General features: G+C 39.0%; 1 protein-coding gene across 9 annotated transcripts in view; it reads right to left on the bottom strand.

Moving 5' to 3' along the window:
• The window catches only part of myo9aa (myosin IXAa), a 111,724-nt gene that overhangs the window by 74,902 nt on the left and 19,086 nt on the right, over positions 1-17,736 (bottom strand). For all 9 annotated transcript variants that reach the window (XM_057345729.1, XM_057345643.1, XM_057346132.1 and 6 more), the window contains exon 2: positions 15,475-16,392. In XM_057345729.1, the coding sequence (XP_057201712.1) occupies positions 15,475-16,317 (843 nt within the window). In that variant the 5' untranslated portion in view covers positions 16,318-16,392. The remainder of the gene's footprint in view (positions 1-15,474; positions 16,393-17,736) is intronic.

Genomic DNA, 17,736 nt, shown 5'->3' with positions numbered 1-17,736 from the left:
ACGCATACTAGGGATGGGCGATATTATATCGTTTGCGATATAACGGTAGAAATTCCCCACACGATAGGAATTAGTCTTCCCGCGATATAAACGATAAATTCTAGTTGATGACGTATCTCTTTGTGAGACCCATTCACAGCTCATAATATGTGAAGTGAAAACGGGTATAGCGGAGGGCGGACGTGAAGCTGAGAAAGAGTTTGCACTAAAGCTCTAAATCTCGTTTAGGTTGGCACTGTAGATGCATCCGAGTTAATGTTTAGTTTCACTTTCGTTTTATTTAATTCATTTGTTAAGTATTCGTTGATAGTCATAATACGTTACACCCAGAGGCGGATTAACCATACGGGCAATTGGGCAAGTGCCCAGGGGCACCAAGACTTTAGGGGCACCAAATAAACCCGCGATACAAAATATTTTTTTATAAATGTACATAAGCACTTGATTTTTAAGACTTAAGTCACGCATCTGCGCTAAATAGGCGTGGCACCATGTACGGGAATACCCCCACTTTCAGATAAAAATGGTTCTGTCCACCGCACTTTTTCGACACACCTCCGCAAACATTCCCGCCCATGTTATCTGGTTAGTTACATAGATTTGAGTGAATTAACATTCAGCCAATCACAAGTAACTGTTATGAGGCGAGTCGTCTTTCGTGTACACTTTAATCTTCAAACAGATAGAAGCGGGAACGATGCAGAGCGCATTGTTGTAGCGGCGACTAAAAATGCGGTGATTAGCACTGATTAATAAAGGTATATTTACATGGCATGCGTCAGAAATAAGATGTTATAGTGCCGATAATGTATGCTAATAGTACGTGGAGGTAAGGCCACTAAGGTCCAAACCTGGGTTTTAAAGTGAAAGTGAAGAACGGTGTCATCACTATAGCAATCAATTCATATGTCCTTTTTAGTGGTGTACACTTTTATCTTAGTACTTATGTGATCGTTTAGTAAGAAGAATATACACACACTGTGCTTAAAAAGAGCATTTGAATAGCTTAAAATAGTAACAATAACGTTTCATGTTATTTTTATGAATAACCTTGCTATACATTGTAATCTGGTGAATGCCACTTTGGTGAATTAAAGTCCCAATGTTCTGAAAATCTGTACATTGTTCCATTGTCCCCCTAATGTGAATACATACATGCAAACTATGTGTGTGTGTGTGTGTGTGTGTCCCTGTACCCCCACTTTGTGGCATTCACAACATTTACACCTGTTAAAAAAATGTTAGTGATTTTTTTTCACTACATCAAAACCTGAAATGTAACATTACAACAGAAAGCAGGTGCCCCTTAACTACAGTAGGCCTAATTGTTAAAAATGCTTGATGAAAAGAGTTGTTTTTTGTGTTCTATTCTACAAAAGTGTCATGTTAATGTGTAATTCTTGTAAAATAGTATATTGTAAATTGCTGAGTTTCATTCTTATAAAATCTTTTAATATATAAATCTTTTAATGAGTGGATTCTTGCGTGTGGGTAGGTGGGTTGATGGGGGCACCTCTGGGGCTGTTGCCCAGGGGCACCATGAGGTCTTAATACGCCTCTGGTTACACCACAACATTTAGTTTGGCTAAAAGTATTTATTTAAACATACGTTAGATGTTATGCGCGCATGCGCAAATAGTTTAGTATGATTTCTTGCCTGTTATATACAGGATGAACGGAGCGTCTCGTACGTAGCTCGCGCCCACATGTGCTTTCATAGCGACACGGCGCGCACAGCACTGCTGCCTGTTCACATACAGTACAAATGCGAGTTTGTATTACGTTATTTTAAATACGTTTATGAGCGGATAAAAGCATGGATTATTTAATTAGATTTCTTTTATCCGCAATTTTTCTGTTCTCTTTCTGTAGGGCGAGTCATAGACAGATACAGTGTATGTTGCTGTGAGAAGAGAAGGTTCACACAGTTCAAGAGAGAGTGATTGACAGCGTGATGCGATCGATCGTTTCCACCCAACAATAGAATATATACAGTTTTAGGTATGACATTATGTGTTTATTGAGCTTTAGTTCATTTAACTTTTCTTTACTACAACCTTTTGAAGTCGAATCTCACTATTACATTTTATATTTACAAAAATACTGTAGGTATATTTTGGGAGCTGTTTGATTTGGGGTAAGTTTTACTTTTTGATAATATTTGTTTTTCTGAGGGTCTAGACTACATGCAGCTACTATCACTTGACGCAAAAAACAGCGGTGAATGACGTTATGAATATATCGTCATTTTTATAATTATCGCAAGAAATACCAGGAATTATCGTGATAGAGTTTTAGGGCCATATCGCCCATCCCTAACGCATACATGTATAATGCATTACAAAAGAAGTTTTAATGTATAATGCCTTGTAATGCACCTTATAATGCATTGTAATTCCTCATGAATAATTGTAACTATAGTTAATACATTATAACACTAATCATTTCATTGTCACTGTGCATTTTTTATTTGTTTATAATTCTTTACAACAACATTTAATGTATTACAACACACATGAACAATTATAATGCATCATACCCTTTATAATGCATAATACATAAAGGCTTTAAGTAAACTGTTACCAAAAAAAAACTTTCAGATTTTGCAAGTATGAGGTTACAGGAAGGACATGAAGCCCCATACTGATGTGATTAGCTATTGTAACTGAAAGGCGGGTCTTACATCTGACATGTTGAACGTTTATATTTCTGATATTTCTGTCTTCACCTGCTTATAATCTCTCTGGCTCCGCTCACCACTCACATGAAGCATCTTTTCCTCATTGGAACAAAGTTCAATTCAAATCATTTTTCTGCATAATACACCTTTAAATTTCAACTTTCATAAGTTCTGGGTAGCTAGATTTCCAGGCAACCGAGCACTAAGTAAATCTGTAAATCTTTATCTCGGAGTACACAGATAACCAACCCTTCAACACACAAATTGAAAAAACTGTGCAAATACAGGTTACCACACCACAGGCCTAGTGATATTGATCCACATACATTAAACAAAAATAACTAGTTGGAATTCCATTCACTCAAACAAACAAGATGACCAAGTCAAGCACACAAAGTTGACGTTTCTCTGGAAGTAAATAAAGCAACTGCATGCCATTCCCGCCCTATGGGAAGTGTGAGTGGGTGTGTTGGTAAGGGAGCGCGTGCATTCATTGTGCGCCGGTGGGCGTAAACATGACTTTTAAACACACTGTTCTATTGCTCACGGTTTAGTCAGGGGCACGTTAGGCAAGAATGAGTCCGGCCGTTGATGGCAGCGGGGTTGAACGAAACGCCCTCTTTCTGAAGTCGCCTGCTAGGCAAGGGCACCGTTAATACACTGACAGGCTGTGGACAGAAAGAAGAAAGCCAGACCTGATACAAACTAAAGTGTGAGGAGGAGATTCCCAAACCTACCAGGAATGTAATGCATAACCTAACAGACGGGAGAGAAAAACAAAGCAACGATCTCTCTAACTCAGGAAGAAAACTCCTACGTTTTAAAAATGGTGAAATTTTTGGGTTTGTAGTGTCAAAGCATTCCGGGTAACTGGTAAAGAGTGATGCTTGCAAACATCAAGGTCACAAGTTCTAAACATGCAATAATAAAACTGAGTCACTTTGGTTCAAACAATCGGCGAAATGGACAAATGCAAAAGCCGAAGATGCCTTCAAGCATGAAGTGGTTTCCATTACCGTGCATGAGCTTTTTCTCATGAAACTCTCCAACAAGACAATCGACGAAATGTTATTTATTACACTTAAACCAACCTCCCATAATTTATTAGCTGAATTTGACACAATTAGCGAGACGACATCTTCTCCCTGATCTTTATCTGATTCAACTTCATCCTCAATATGATGTAAAGCGCAAAGAGAGCAGCTACTGTATCATAGTAAAGCCCGAAATATCTCAGAAATCCAAAAAAGGCGCGTTATCAGCTTCAGCGGGGCGAGGCTGGATCATGTCCAGCGCCACTATCTCTGCTTTCTGATTCTACCCGGCTCAACTGGCTTTGCTTTGGACATTTTCCCACGACACTATTCACCTAGAAAAGCCCTGCGCTCACATCTCAACCCGTCGAGATGAACAGAAGACACTCTGTCAGCAAATCACTCATAATATATCAACTTGTTTGCGCGGCCTCTTAGCTGATGGTTGAAGAAACCGTTCACCCAAAAACTAAAATTCATCCCTAAAGGTTTCAAACTAAAGAGAACGGAACAACAGGTGGTCACCAGAAACACAGACCACAGTAGTCACGTGGGGGCCGGCTAGCTGTTGGAGGAGGGGAGGATGATGGACTTCAGTAAAATATCCCACCCACAGCCCTAAGAATCTGAACACAAACACAAAGATTCGCTCCAGCACCCTGCTGCGTGACACAGGTATCTGTCCGGCACACAGTGTACTCACAGAGGTCATGATGGAAACATCACACAACGCTTGCCAATGGGATCGAAATATTCTGCACTGTAAAAATTCTGCACTGCATGACTATAAAATAAAGGAACACTGCATGCAACGGTACATACATAACAACAGATAAATCAAACAGCACGCTAGAGTTTCCAGTTATCAGCTCGTTTGATACAATACATTTGATGATAGGGCTGGACGATTTGACCTAAAGCTCAATTTATGTCGGTTACGATTAATGTAATATGATAATACGATTGTTTTCAGTTATTTGTTTATTTTTGCTTTACCTTTTTGCCCACATAGTTCACAGACGAGGTTTGTACCGTAAATTTGCTCAGCTAAAGGTGGGATATTTTTTCTAGTGAAAAGAATGCATTTCTTATAGTAAAACCATGGTGAATACACTAATTAAAGAAAAAAATAACACACTTGTAAAAGATCGAATCCGCTTCGCTTCATGTAACCGCTGTTCACGATGAAATCATCAACCGAACTGCGATATAGTTTTTAAAGTGAAAGTAAACTTTTTCTCTCTGTACCAGTAAAATGAATATATTTGACGATGAATCTTGATGTTTTGTTATGGCATTGCTTGAGAGAGTTGACCATGTATGAATGGTACAGAGCCGTCTTCATGTGGCAACGAGCTGAGAAACTGTCTTGACTTTCATGCGTTCACACAATGTGAATCGTACAAAAACGTACGATTATTGGAAAGGCAACACTGAAGCCCCTCCTCTAACCCAACCCCTAAACCTAACGTCCCTGCCGCAAATACAAATCGTCCTGAAACGTACAAATAAGATGGTACAAATTCATACGAGTTAGCCACCTCGAAAAATAGTTACGAATTCCTGTGAGATTGTGTTGCAACATGTAAGGGATAAACCACAGCTAGCCGTGCATTAAAGGGTTTTATACAACGGGGCTGTGGAATGCTTCATTCTGATTGGTTGACGAACGTTCTACGGAAGTGCATTATTTTTCAGTCAAACACACCTATGAAGTAGTTCCAGATATGTCGACCAAATTACAGTTTGATATCACTGCGCATAGTTTAACTGAATAAGGTTATACTGTAGCATAGTGTCCATCACTGAATAAAGATCTAACAACAAACAAAATGATATAGGTAATTTCCATTGTCTGAATATATGAGAAGAAATAACTATAAAAGTTGAAAAATCTGAACTTTGGCGAAAATTCGCGCCGCGTTAACCAATCAGGAGCTTGCTCTAGTAGAGACGTGCAGCATCTGTGCACGAAGGCAGCCCAGAGAAACAGATAAGCAGCGCAACTGAAGTCTATTTGAATTATAAAAAGAGAGCGTCTTTGCAATAACTAATCACATATTTAAAAACTACAATACTAATTTCTCACTAGAAATGCAATCAGAAGTTGTTGAAAGTGAAAATGAAACTTACATTTATACAAAACTATGCTCCAACGGGCGTTTCGGCCGCCATTTTATTTTTTCGAGCTTGTGTCTGTTGTGAATTTCATGCGCCAATGAAGCAAGTAAACTCAAAATGTTCAAGCGTCCAACTACGAGCGAATAGCGCAATTAATTCGCGCAAGTCGCGTTTGGTCGGAACACACTAAAAGAAACACGAAAAGAACAAAGAACAACAGCTTTATTTGTTTAATGATTGGCTTAAAGTAAAAAATACGTCTGTGGAAGAGATAAACTGCCTTTAAATACACAGCATCAAGCTTTCTATGGCACTGTGAGAACCGCAACTGGCACAGAAAATTTGTGTCAAGTTTTTCCTCCAAATGCTTTTCTGATATGACCAGGCTGTTGAATACGGCGAAAACAAACATCGATACTTGGCTTTTCTGTCTAAATGAAGCAAACGCATGTGCATATGCGCTGTGCTTCCTCTCGTTCGCTTGCTCGCTCGCTCTCTGATAACTGCATACAGGCTCAAGCAATGGCTTGAGATGAGACACACGTAAGAAATGAGTGCTATTAAACTAGCGTCCTATTAGAAATTAGCGAACAACGTGGTAAGTAACCGTGGTATAAGCGGAATAATTGATTCCGGTCCGTTGAATTCTTAGAAAATAATGCACACCCTGAGGTCAATGAAACATAAAACATTCCGTGTGGGGGGAAAAGCAACTCAGAGAAATGTGTGTCAGAAGTAAAACAAGTATGTGTAATGCTCGGTAGTCTGCATGGAAGCGATCCAGGGTCCGGATGTAGACTGCGGTCCTGTAACCGGTGACCTCTGCACTGGATTGTTAAACATCAAAACAACCTGCAGTAAAGTAAAGTGGCAATGAAATTGAAACTATAACTCACTACAAAAGCGTCTGCCCAACAAAAAAGCCTATTATACAGCCACTTTAAGCGACTGTTGTGGACAGTTTAGATGTCACACCAGTTACGCCACAGGCAACATTCCTCAATGACGAAAGATTTATTCTTAACAGGGTGGTAACGCTGATCCTCAGACTGACTGTATTATACAGGTCAAAGTTACACAGGAAATGACATGTCATAGGCCAAAGCATAGAACACAAATGAGCTAAAGATGTCAACAGAAATCGAATGCACCAAGTTACATACAACCAAAAGAGTTTCCAGTTTTCAGCTCAAACCAAGAGAGTGACAAAATAACAGTCGACCAGAACATACTATGAGAGACTTCAACTTGTAAAAGTGCAAAACAACAACACACGCAGCAACGCAGGTTCACAGAGATGCAGGTTTCAGACGTCACGTCAACTCATGAAGTGTTTAAAAATGTTACAAGCCTGATTTCATCTTTTTATGTTTAAAAGAACATCCAAACTAGTATGGCTACACGATGAATGCAAAAACACAATAAGTGATAGGGGCCTAGCTTGCTAAATAACTAAATATGCAATACGAAAATAATTAAGGTATGTAAAATCAATGTAAATGATTATATATTATATAAATTATGTAAATTATCATTTTAAATGAATAATTAAAAAAACTGAAAAATATAAAAACAACATGCATGTTTTCTATTCTTTCTTGGAAAAGAAAGCGTCGCCTTTTGTGTCTCCAGTCTCTGTTCTGTATTGACCTAATACTTTTTAAAGTATTTATAACAATCATTTATCTATGTGAAATTTCAATCATTTCTAAATATCTTGCAGCCCTAATTCTATTCTATTCCATTCCATTCCATTTCTAGTCTAACATTTTTTTAACATTTAGATCTCTGAGCTACTTGAATCAACCTGAAACTTTGACTATACTGTACATTACTTTTTAAAGTAATAAAATCATTCAGCTATGCAAAAATGGATAATTATTCTATATAATCTTCCAGCGGCAATTCCTATACGTTCAATGTATTCTATTCCATTCTATTCTCTAAGCAAACGGAAATTGATGACAGATGTTCAACTGACAAACAGGCATCAATCATTATGGTATAGCAGCAAGAACACAGAACTGTATAGAGCGTATTGACAGAATATTGGCGGTGAGGAAGGGCACACCAGGGAAGCTGTACTTTGTGGAAGTGCTGACGCAACATCTGGGCTTATTAGGGATTTCAAAATAACGCGAGCATGGCTCTAACAAACACATGTGCATTATCTGTGAATGAACAGAGAAAAATATCTGTGCCTGACGAATAATATTACACCATTACTAACAGATCTGCTCCCACTAACTCAATTAAACAAAAGCCTCTTACAGCTAAACACAAACATTTGTGTCATTATTTTACATTTCGACATCACGGAACGGCTTATGATCTTCTCAAATAACACAGGCTGTAACATTTATGTTTCTGTGGCTATAAAACACTTCAAATGAGACATTGTTGAGTAAAAACCGTACATGTCTTTAGCAATGTACAGTATAGTGGTTAATCTATAACAGCGGACTGTAATAGTACCATACCATCCGCAATGTCCCTGGTACTAATTGTGATGTTGTTTTTACAAGACAGAAAGGAAAAAGCATGATCAGTTACAATAATAAGTACAAGCCACAGCTTTAAGGGAAAGAAAGCCATTCATTGGCACAGACAGTGCGTTGTTTACTATGCAATATTTAACACAATGCAATTCATACAAAGGCCTGGCTATGCATGAACATGTAGGTAAACTGTTGCAATAGTCCAGTCGTAAAGTAAAAAAAACATGTTAACAAAGAACACGCTGAATGGTTCTTCTGAGCTACTGAGGAGTATTTACCGTAACGTAAATGAGTGTCAGTTTTTTTCAGTATGGATGCAAAAGTGATTCACTAAAGTGGATAATATGAAACTAAAATTAAGCATTTTTGGAAGAATTTAATTTTGGGGTTTTACAAAGTATGGAAAATCATCAAAGTTCAGTTATACGAGACCAAGTATTTATTTGAATGGGGAAGACTGCTATAAAATCCCTTTAAAGGGGATGTGCAACGGTGTTTCATGCATTCTGACTTCTTTACAATGTTAAACGTGCTGTTGACATGGTCAACTAGTCAAAAAACGAGTTGGACGTATGACGTAGTATTTCTGTGATCGATGCACTCCCCAGCGTTCGTATAGGTTTCGGAAAGTTTTTTTCAAACATGAAAATTCGTTTCGTAACAACTTTTCGAAGTCCTTTTTGGACAATTCTCCCGGAGAAGCACACGCGTCAACCTACGAGAGCCAGATGAAAGAGCATGCCCACACGACAACCATCTATAGCAGGAGAGAGAGAGCACTGCGTTCGAGAAGTTCAGCTGTGTTTGTTTGTTCACTGGATTTAGTGAGGAATGTTATATAAACGGTGAATATAACGCTGGATTTGGAGATCGTTTGAAACTGATAGATGGCGCGGTCCCAGCAATAAAAGATGCCGGACATGATACGGTAAGTATGCACAAGGTAAGTGAAACTGAGTCATACGTCTGTGTTTTGTTGGCAATGGGTGCGCACGTCGTACGTTTTTGGAAATAATCGTACAGCTGTATCTGTCTTTTATAAATGTGATCAAACTAAAGACGAATATTTGAAGGGTGCGATACTATTCTGTAAGAACATGAGATATGCGGAAACTGTCTGAGTGACGGCCCCTTTAAAAGTCACAAAAAAAACCCCACCAAAAACCTGGCATAAACTGTACCATAAATATTGTGACTTAAACTCAAATTCTAATTAAAAATGTCAACCTATTGATGAATAGCTCTTTAAACTTGAAGGCAGGACTTACTGACAGTTGCTCTAACGGTACATTCACACGGGACGTCAGCGTTAACGCATTTACTTTGAACTGAATTGTGGGTCCGTCGGCATCGCATCACTGCCATTGCTCGCGGCAGAAGTTGAACATTTCTCAACTTTTCAAGCGCCGATGCAGGCGTCAGCCAATTAGGTTATTCGCCTTATGCAAATAACCTAGTGCACCGGAGAACAATGTGATTGGCTGTTGTCACAATGACGATCGCGTCGGCCATGTTTGGCTGTTGTCACAATGACGATCGCGTCGGCCACGCTTGGCTGTTCTCACTACGACGATCGAGTCGGCCACGCTTCAGAAACGCCATCCGTCAAGCATTGACGCCCCGTGTGAATGCAGTGTTACCCCCATTCATAGTATTCCCACTGCACCTTTTTGTTAATATCTATTAATATCTTTGATCCTTAGTCAATCCTTTGGGCAATCAATTGTAATTGTGGTGTAATTTGAAATTCATCTGTTGAATAATCTAAAAACAGCTTGCACTTATAAGTGAATGGACATTCCAGAGACAAACTGTCAATTTAAAATAACACCATTTGATTAGGCCAAATGACTTTATCAGATAGGGAAAGGCCTTTAGATTAACGTTGACACCACCATGGATATGTCAGGCCAAAAGCTAAATCCTTCATCGGCTGATGTTCAATATGTTATTTTCTTTAGTACGCTGCAGGAGGATGAAAACAAATTCATTGCGCCCATTGCTAGCAGTAATTCACAATAATCCCAGTAGTGCATTAGGACTAATAACAAATTCACATGCGCACATACACACACAAACACTAAGACACATTCACATGCATACATACAAACATACACACAACACAAACATACGCACGCACGCACACACACACGCAAACATTCACATGCACACATACTTAAACATATACACACAAACATGACCACACACGCATACATAAACAAACAAACGCGCGCACACACACATTCCCAATCCGATCCACATTCCACACACACATATATTCACATGCACACAATACACAAGCATACATACAGACACATTCCCAATCCCATGCACACATACTCAAGCATACGTACGGACACACACACATTTTCACATGCACACACACACGTACACATCCCACTAAAGCTCAAAGTATCACTGAAGTGAACAAAATGCTGAATGTAGTTCATAAACTTGCTGGACAACCTTGACTTTGGACCTCCCTCATGAAACACAAATGGAAAGAATGTGCATGTGTTGTTAAACTAAACTCAATACAACATAAGAACGATACGGCCAATTCATGGAGAAATTCCTTCTGTTTCATAAATGAGGACTACTGAAGGTTAAAACGACGAAGAATCTCTTTAGGTGCCTTCAAAACACATACAGTACATACCAGAATACATACCAAAAGAGTAACACGAAGTATTAGCGAGATGACAAGAATCCTAACTAACTGTCTCATCAGTGACAATGAAATATAGCCTTGACCAAAGATACCAACAGCACACAAATCCCAAGCACTGAATCAATAGCTCTTTCAATATCACAGCAGGTTTGTTGGTTGAATAATCCTCCGTACACATTAGCCAACTCATAACAGAGTAACTCCCAACTATAAAAGCTACTGCTCTGGCCGAACGCCAGCGCGTGATGAGCGTTGAAACGGATATTCTCACTCGAGCAGAAATGTTAAGCTTTAGAGAGGATTATAACTTCATACAATAGCCTGCTAAAGAAGAGCAAATTGCTGTACGCCATCAGGATACAGTTCATTTCCCACTTTAATGTGGCTGTAGAGTTTATCCTTAACCTCCTTTAATACCAGCCCGTGTCACGTGCTTTAGCAAAACGCTTCAAGGTTTAACATCTTACACAAACTTGATCTTAAATCTGTGATCAATGCACCGTTTGACATCTTCGATGCCTTTTTTGTCTAAATGGTTCCATAAAGAACCTTTAACATCCAAAGAACCTTTCTGTTTCACAAAAGATTCTTTGTGGCTTAAACATGTTCTTCAGATTATGAAAAGGTAAGAAAGAGATGGTTCTTTAAAAAACCTCTGAATGGTTCTTTGTGGGACCAGAAATGGTTCTTCTATGACATCGCTGTGAAGAACCTTATAAGCACCTTTATTTTTAAGAGTGTATTGATGATACTGACTGAGAAAAAAACTGCGGACTTGATTTGATCCATTAGGAATTGTGCATGTTAAGGGGTTTATCATTTTTAACTTTAATATTACAAACAGCATTAAAGGAACAGTTCACCCCAAAATAAAAATTCTGTCATCATTTACTCACCTTCGAGTTGTTCCAAATCTGTATAAATTTCTTTGTTGTGATGAACACAGAGAAAGATATTTGGAAGAATGCTTGTAACCAAACAGTTCTTGGCCACCATTTTACTTCCATTGTAGGATAAATGCTTTATAAATTTCTTTGTTCTGTTGAACACAAAAGATGGTAGTTTTTCCTACTATGGTAGTCAATGGTGGCCTGAATTCTGAAGACAGAATTTTTATTTTTGGGCGAACTGCCCCTTTAACTTGCTTGCCCTTAAAGAGCTTTCTGCTCGTGTGTGTGTGTGTGTAAGCAGGCAGCACAGTCATCGGCAGACCGGAGAAATGCATCACCTCCAAGTGAATAAAGAGGAAGTGATGTATGTTAGCTCAACCACTCCATACACTTTACATTAATCGCACTCTGCAAACAACTAAAGCCAGTTCTGTCCACTCAAGAGCCATTCAAGTGTACCACATGGCCGGACATTAACCCATATGCTTAAGCATTAGCCTTTTGGTGAGTCTGTGGACGACAATAAAAAACGTTGCATTTCTGAGTCAAATACTTAAAAATAAATAAAATAATATTAGATTCAAGTCATAAATAAATAATTTGGAAGAGCTTATGTTTTGTAGACTAAACAATCGACGCAAAGGTACACAACAGTCTATCCCCCAAAGGCTTATTTACATTTGTGTCGAATGAAATCTAAGCTTGCGTCCAGACTAACATTAAACATGTCTTTTTGAAACAGATCAATGCCGTTTTAAAATCTCACGTTTGACAATACAATGCAAAATAACCGAAAAATGCACACCTGTGAGCAAATATATATTTTACATTAATACATTTCTTATATTAATTTATAATAAATTTTACATTAAATGCACCTTCTACTCATTTTTATTATTTAAAAGATTTGTTGTGATTTTTTAACATGAATACAATCATATTGCTGTTACTATAAAATCAGCATTTTATAATAGCAATAAGTTACAAGAGGCTATGCATGATTTTATTTCTAATGTCTTATTTTTGGTGCATATGTAAAAAGAACAAAAAAACAGTAATGCGGCAGCAAAGTGGAATTACTGGCATCGCTGGAATGTACAAAACCAGCTTTAAACTCGCTCGCTCTTTCTTTGAGACACTGTGTCAACAGTGTATCGCATGACTAGCCGTGGATCTTTCTAAGATATTATTCTTCACGGGATTATGTAGGTAACACAGCAAAAGAAACATCTGAAAGCAAACAAAGAATGAGGAAAATACAGCGCGATAAATCAGATTACTTAAAGTATGATGAGCATTTCAAACGGTCACCTAGTGCTCCTGTAGTTTGTGTAAAGAGTAGGGCAGAGTATAAAATATGGATTCTTCGATTTTAATCGATCTTCAATTTAACGAAACAATATCGATTTGGGAAATCCCCGAATCCATTCTTAATGCCTGTGCTTTACTTCAAGGATGTGAATATCTGTATTTCGTCTCTCGTCCTGAAGATGTCGCCATCACTGGCGCTGATATTTATGGGCCCGTTTTGAATGTTGAAATCTGTTTAATTTTTCTGAACATGTTTCATGTTGTTATGAATTTAACTGTAAAAATAAAAAGTAAAAATAAAAATGTTGGTTACTTGTTTGGTTACCCAAAGTAAAAATTGCAAAATCCAAACATAATTGTGTGGGCTCTATTAATGTGAACGTGTATTTTACTAATATAGCCGAGTAGAAGGGTTTCAGTTACCAGCATATATTTAAATATGGATTCCATGTCTGCAAACCTAGCATTTTAATCTAAGTACTGATAACTAGTCGATATTGAATCAAATCGAAATCTAAATTGAATCGAAACCATATAAATAAGAATCGAATCACCAATTTGGTCGCAAAACCCAGCCCTAGTAAAGAGTGCAAAGGTCACGGGTTGAATCTCCAGGAAACACACATAATGTGTTCGCACTGTGAATCACTTCGAGAAAAGAGCGTCTGCCAACTGTGCCATGAGTTTATTTATCATTCATACCGCAAAGGTAAAAAGGTAGGACTAATCTAGCCCATGTGACAAAAAGCAACAAGTCTCATCTGCATGTCTTTACAAAATCAATTACAATGCAACATTTTCAGTGACAAGTTTCTGTTTGTCAATGAAAGCGACAATGTGCAAGTGGAAAAAACCTATCTGATGTTTGATGTACAAGTAACGTGGGATTTTTGCAGCTAGCACTAGTGACTAGAGCCACAACAGGAATGGACAGTCAGATTAAAGATGTACATTTAAAAAGATGCCAATGAAAACAAAGCTGTGTAAGACCATAAAGCCCATCTGACATTAAATATAAATGAAAAAGGTTTGTGGCTTTTAGCATGAATATGTTAGCCTTAAGGATATCTATAAACCAGTGTGCTCCAAAACATCAACAAAACTCACATTGCTCAAAATTTAGCCTCTTACACCAGTTTAGAGCAATGAATTCATTCTGCACATCAGTTTCCAGTCAAATCCCAGGATGTGGGGTAACTAAATGATACTGGATGTTTTAAAAAAAGTCAGAGCAACAAAGAATTTTGTTTTAAGGGGAAATTACGTCAACGCATCGAACAATGCTACATATTTCAAGGCACCTCAGTGATGCTTTAAGGGTTGGATACATTTCACAACCCATGTTTCGACCATTTTTTGGCCACTAAGCTTTTGGAAAGACATGTTTTTAACGTTTTGTCCACTTAATGGCCAACATCATGCTACTAGAATCAATCCAGACAAAGACATAACATGGCACTTTGGCAATATTCGCATCCCTTAAAGGTGCTGCGTGTCATTTTTTGGAGGATTTATTGAAAGAAATGTACAGTATGTCTTCAGAGGTGTATAAAGACCTTACATTATGAAGCGTTATGTTTTTATTACCTCAGAATTAACTATTTCTATCTACATGCACCGCGGGTCCCCTTACATGGAATTCGCCATGTTGTTTCCACAGTAGCCCTAAACGGTAAAAAATCTCCACATTGCCCCTTTAAAAGAGTCCTTACACTTTTAAAATAAACCTCATCTGAACTCAAACAGCATGAAGTTTTAACTCAACAAAGCCAAACTCTAGCATCTGAATTAATATGGACATAAACTTTGATTTGGCACCTTACCCCTACTTGCTCCCCGGGCGCTGCAGTGATAGCTGCCCACTGCTCCGGGGGTACGTGTGTTCACTACTCTCTGGATGGGTTAAATGCAGAGGTCACATTTCGTTGCCTTGTACTTGTACATGTGCAATGACAATAAATTGAATCTAAATCTAAATCTAAATCTAAAATCTAAAAATAAACTTTGATGGGAAACCTAAAAAACCTGGAACAAAATAAGATCACTTAACTTCAGAGGATTCACAGCATCTATAAAAAAACGCTTTCGTACCAACTTTTGATCATTTATCATCAATAATTCATATAAACAAAGTGTTCAATTGGTTATAAGCTCAAGCGTAATGGGTTCGATTCTCAGGGAACACACATGCAAAATGTATATCTTGGATGCACTGTAAGTCACTTAAGATAAAAGCATCTGCATAAATGTAAATGAAACCAGGTCTCACCTCCAGCACCGGTCCAGCACCCAAAATGATCTGCTCCACACCGCTAGCAAACCCCTTCTGACTAAGCGCCGTGAGATGATGGATGAGAAAGTTGGTGCTCTGGGTCTTGCCTGAGCCGCTTTCCCCTGAAATAACAATGCATTGATTCCGCTTACGCTGCAGCATAGCGTGGTAAGCCACGTCGGCCACCGCGTAAATGTGTGGCTCCAGCTTCCCCAGCTGGTGATTATCGTACATCTTGACATATTTGGGGTTATAGATGGGCAAGAACTTAAAGGGATTAATGACTATGAGGATGCTGCCCACGTAGGTGTAGATCTTCTCCTGCTTGAAGCGACTGCGCAGGTTGTCCAGCAGGGTCTTCTCGTTGAGATCCGGAAGGTTACAGAGATCGTCGTAGTCCTTCGGCAAGGGCTGCGGCAGGAAGCCTCGCTCCATCATGCATCGTCGCTCCTCCGTGACCCGCAACCACATCTGCAGGCTGCCGTAGTGGATGGAGCCATCGAGGTTCTTCTCCCGCAGCAGAAAGCGGTAGTCCTCGCCGCTGAAGCGGTTCTCCAGGGCCATGCGGGGCCACAGCATCATGCGTTGGACGGGACTGTCGGTAGGGTTGAGGATCCATTCTTCCCCACCGAACTCTTTCACCTCTGCCAGGACGTAGCATTGTGTCCGATCCAGCCGCAGTCGGTCGATGACCTGCTCGATGACCTCCGCGGCTGAGGTGATCTTACGGGCGGTGACGGGGCAGTAGATGGTACCCTCTGCGATGACCCCTGGGTAGATGCGCAGGGTGAACTCGGAGTCCTCGAAGCGTCGTCTCCCGCCAACATCATGAACATTCATATTGGAGCAGAAGTTTCCATTAGTACTCACTGCACATCCTTCAAAGGGGCCGGTTGCTGCTTCAAGACATCACAACTGACAGAGAAACAAAGAGTGAGAAAGAGAGAAAATAAAAATTTGTGAACAACCAAGTTATCTAGACTAGAGAACAAGGAGGCCAATCACAATAATATAATACTAACACAGTATGTAGTTTATGCATTTTCAAATCAAATGGCATATCTTTTTAACATATATTACAAAAGTTTATAAAACATTTCTCCATGGGGGTTTTCAAATATATTATGGCACGATAAATATTGTGATAAAAAATACAATATGCATTAGAGACGCCATGGAGGTTTTTCCTGTCTGGTTGATCCTATTGGTCGAGCTGCCAACATGTGACCTGCATTGATAATGTTTCAATGTTTCGTTTATTCCTGCTTTAAAAAGTTCTCTCTTTGGGTTTCACATTCTCGATTGCCTTTTTAATCTTGTAAAAATGTAGTTGCATTTTTCAGCGACAGACCTGTTTAATTTTCCTTAATTTACATACATAAAGTTGAATCAAGTCTTCAATCCTGTCTATTCCACTGTGTAACAAATTGGTATTGTATTGTCCTCTTTGTAATGTTGTTACTGAAAATTGTTAATGCTATGGAAAAAATCCGTTTCATCAGTGAATTGGCTCGCTTTTAAAAATTGTGTTGTAAATAAAGTAATGTGATTTACAGTTAGTTAAACCATTAGCTGCAGTTTGTAAGCAATTAAAAGCGACTGATTTAAGAGTTTCTATCAAGAATGGACCGATTCAGCACACACTGGGTCACTATCTGCTCTCAACAGAGCACAGAACTCCAGTCCGCTGCCAAAATCACCAGCTGCCACCTTTTCCAACAGACACACAATAACACGATTCACAACCGTCCACTTAATAATGCCTGAATAGTCTCCAAGGGTTACTATTCATCACGAAAGCACTGTGTATATAGAAAACGAAATCGCTCAATTACTCGATTGCTTTAAACGTTACATAAATGTCAATCTCTTACATAAAACATCCAATTACACTATAAAGATTCAGCAATAAACAGTTTAATTTACTCAAATAATACCCATAGACCTGAAGCTCGGCATCTTCACAGTCTCGTGTATTATTTGAGCTGAGGGCACAGGCTATCTCTGAAACAACAACTCAAACACTAATAGACTTGGATGTTTCCACAAAGCGGCGTGTATTTATTTGTGCTTGTGAGGTCAATGTGCCTCTGTCTGCTGGTGCCCGTCTCTCAGCAGGAGCCAATGAACCCCGCCGTGGTGAGACTGAGATCTGGACGTCAGCCAGCGCTCTCAGGTGCTCAGACAGGTCTCACTGAAGCCTCTGTTCACATCTCTACACTAGAGTAATGGTATTCATATCATCCACACGTGAGTCTA

Source organism: Triplophysa rosa, linkage group LG1 (assembly GCF_024868665.1).
Source record: "Triplophysa rosa linkage group LG1, Trosa_1v2, whole genome shotgun sequence".
Classification (NCBI taxonomy): Eukaryota; Metazoa; Chordata; class Actinopteri; order Cypriniformes; family Nemacheilidae; genus Triplophysa; species Triplophysa rosa.
Note: the sequence above shows the minus strand (reverse complement) of the source record. Positions and strands in the feature narration are given on the sequence as shown.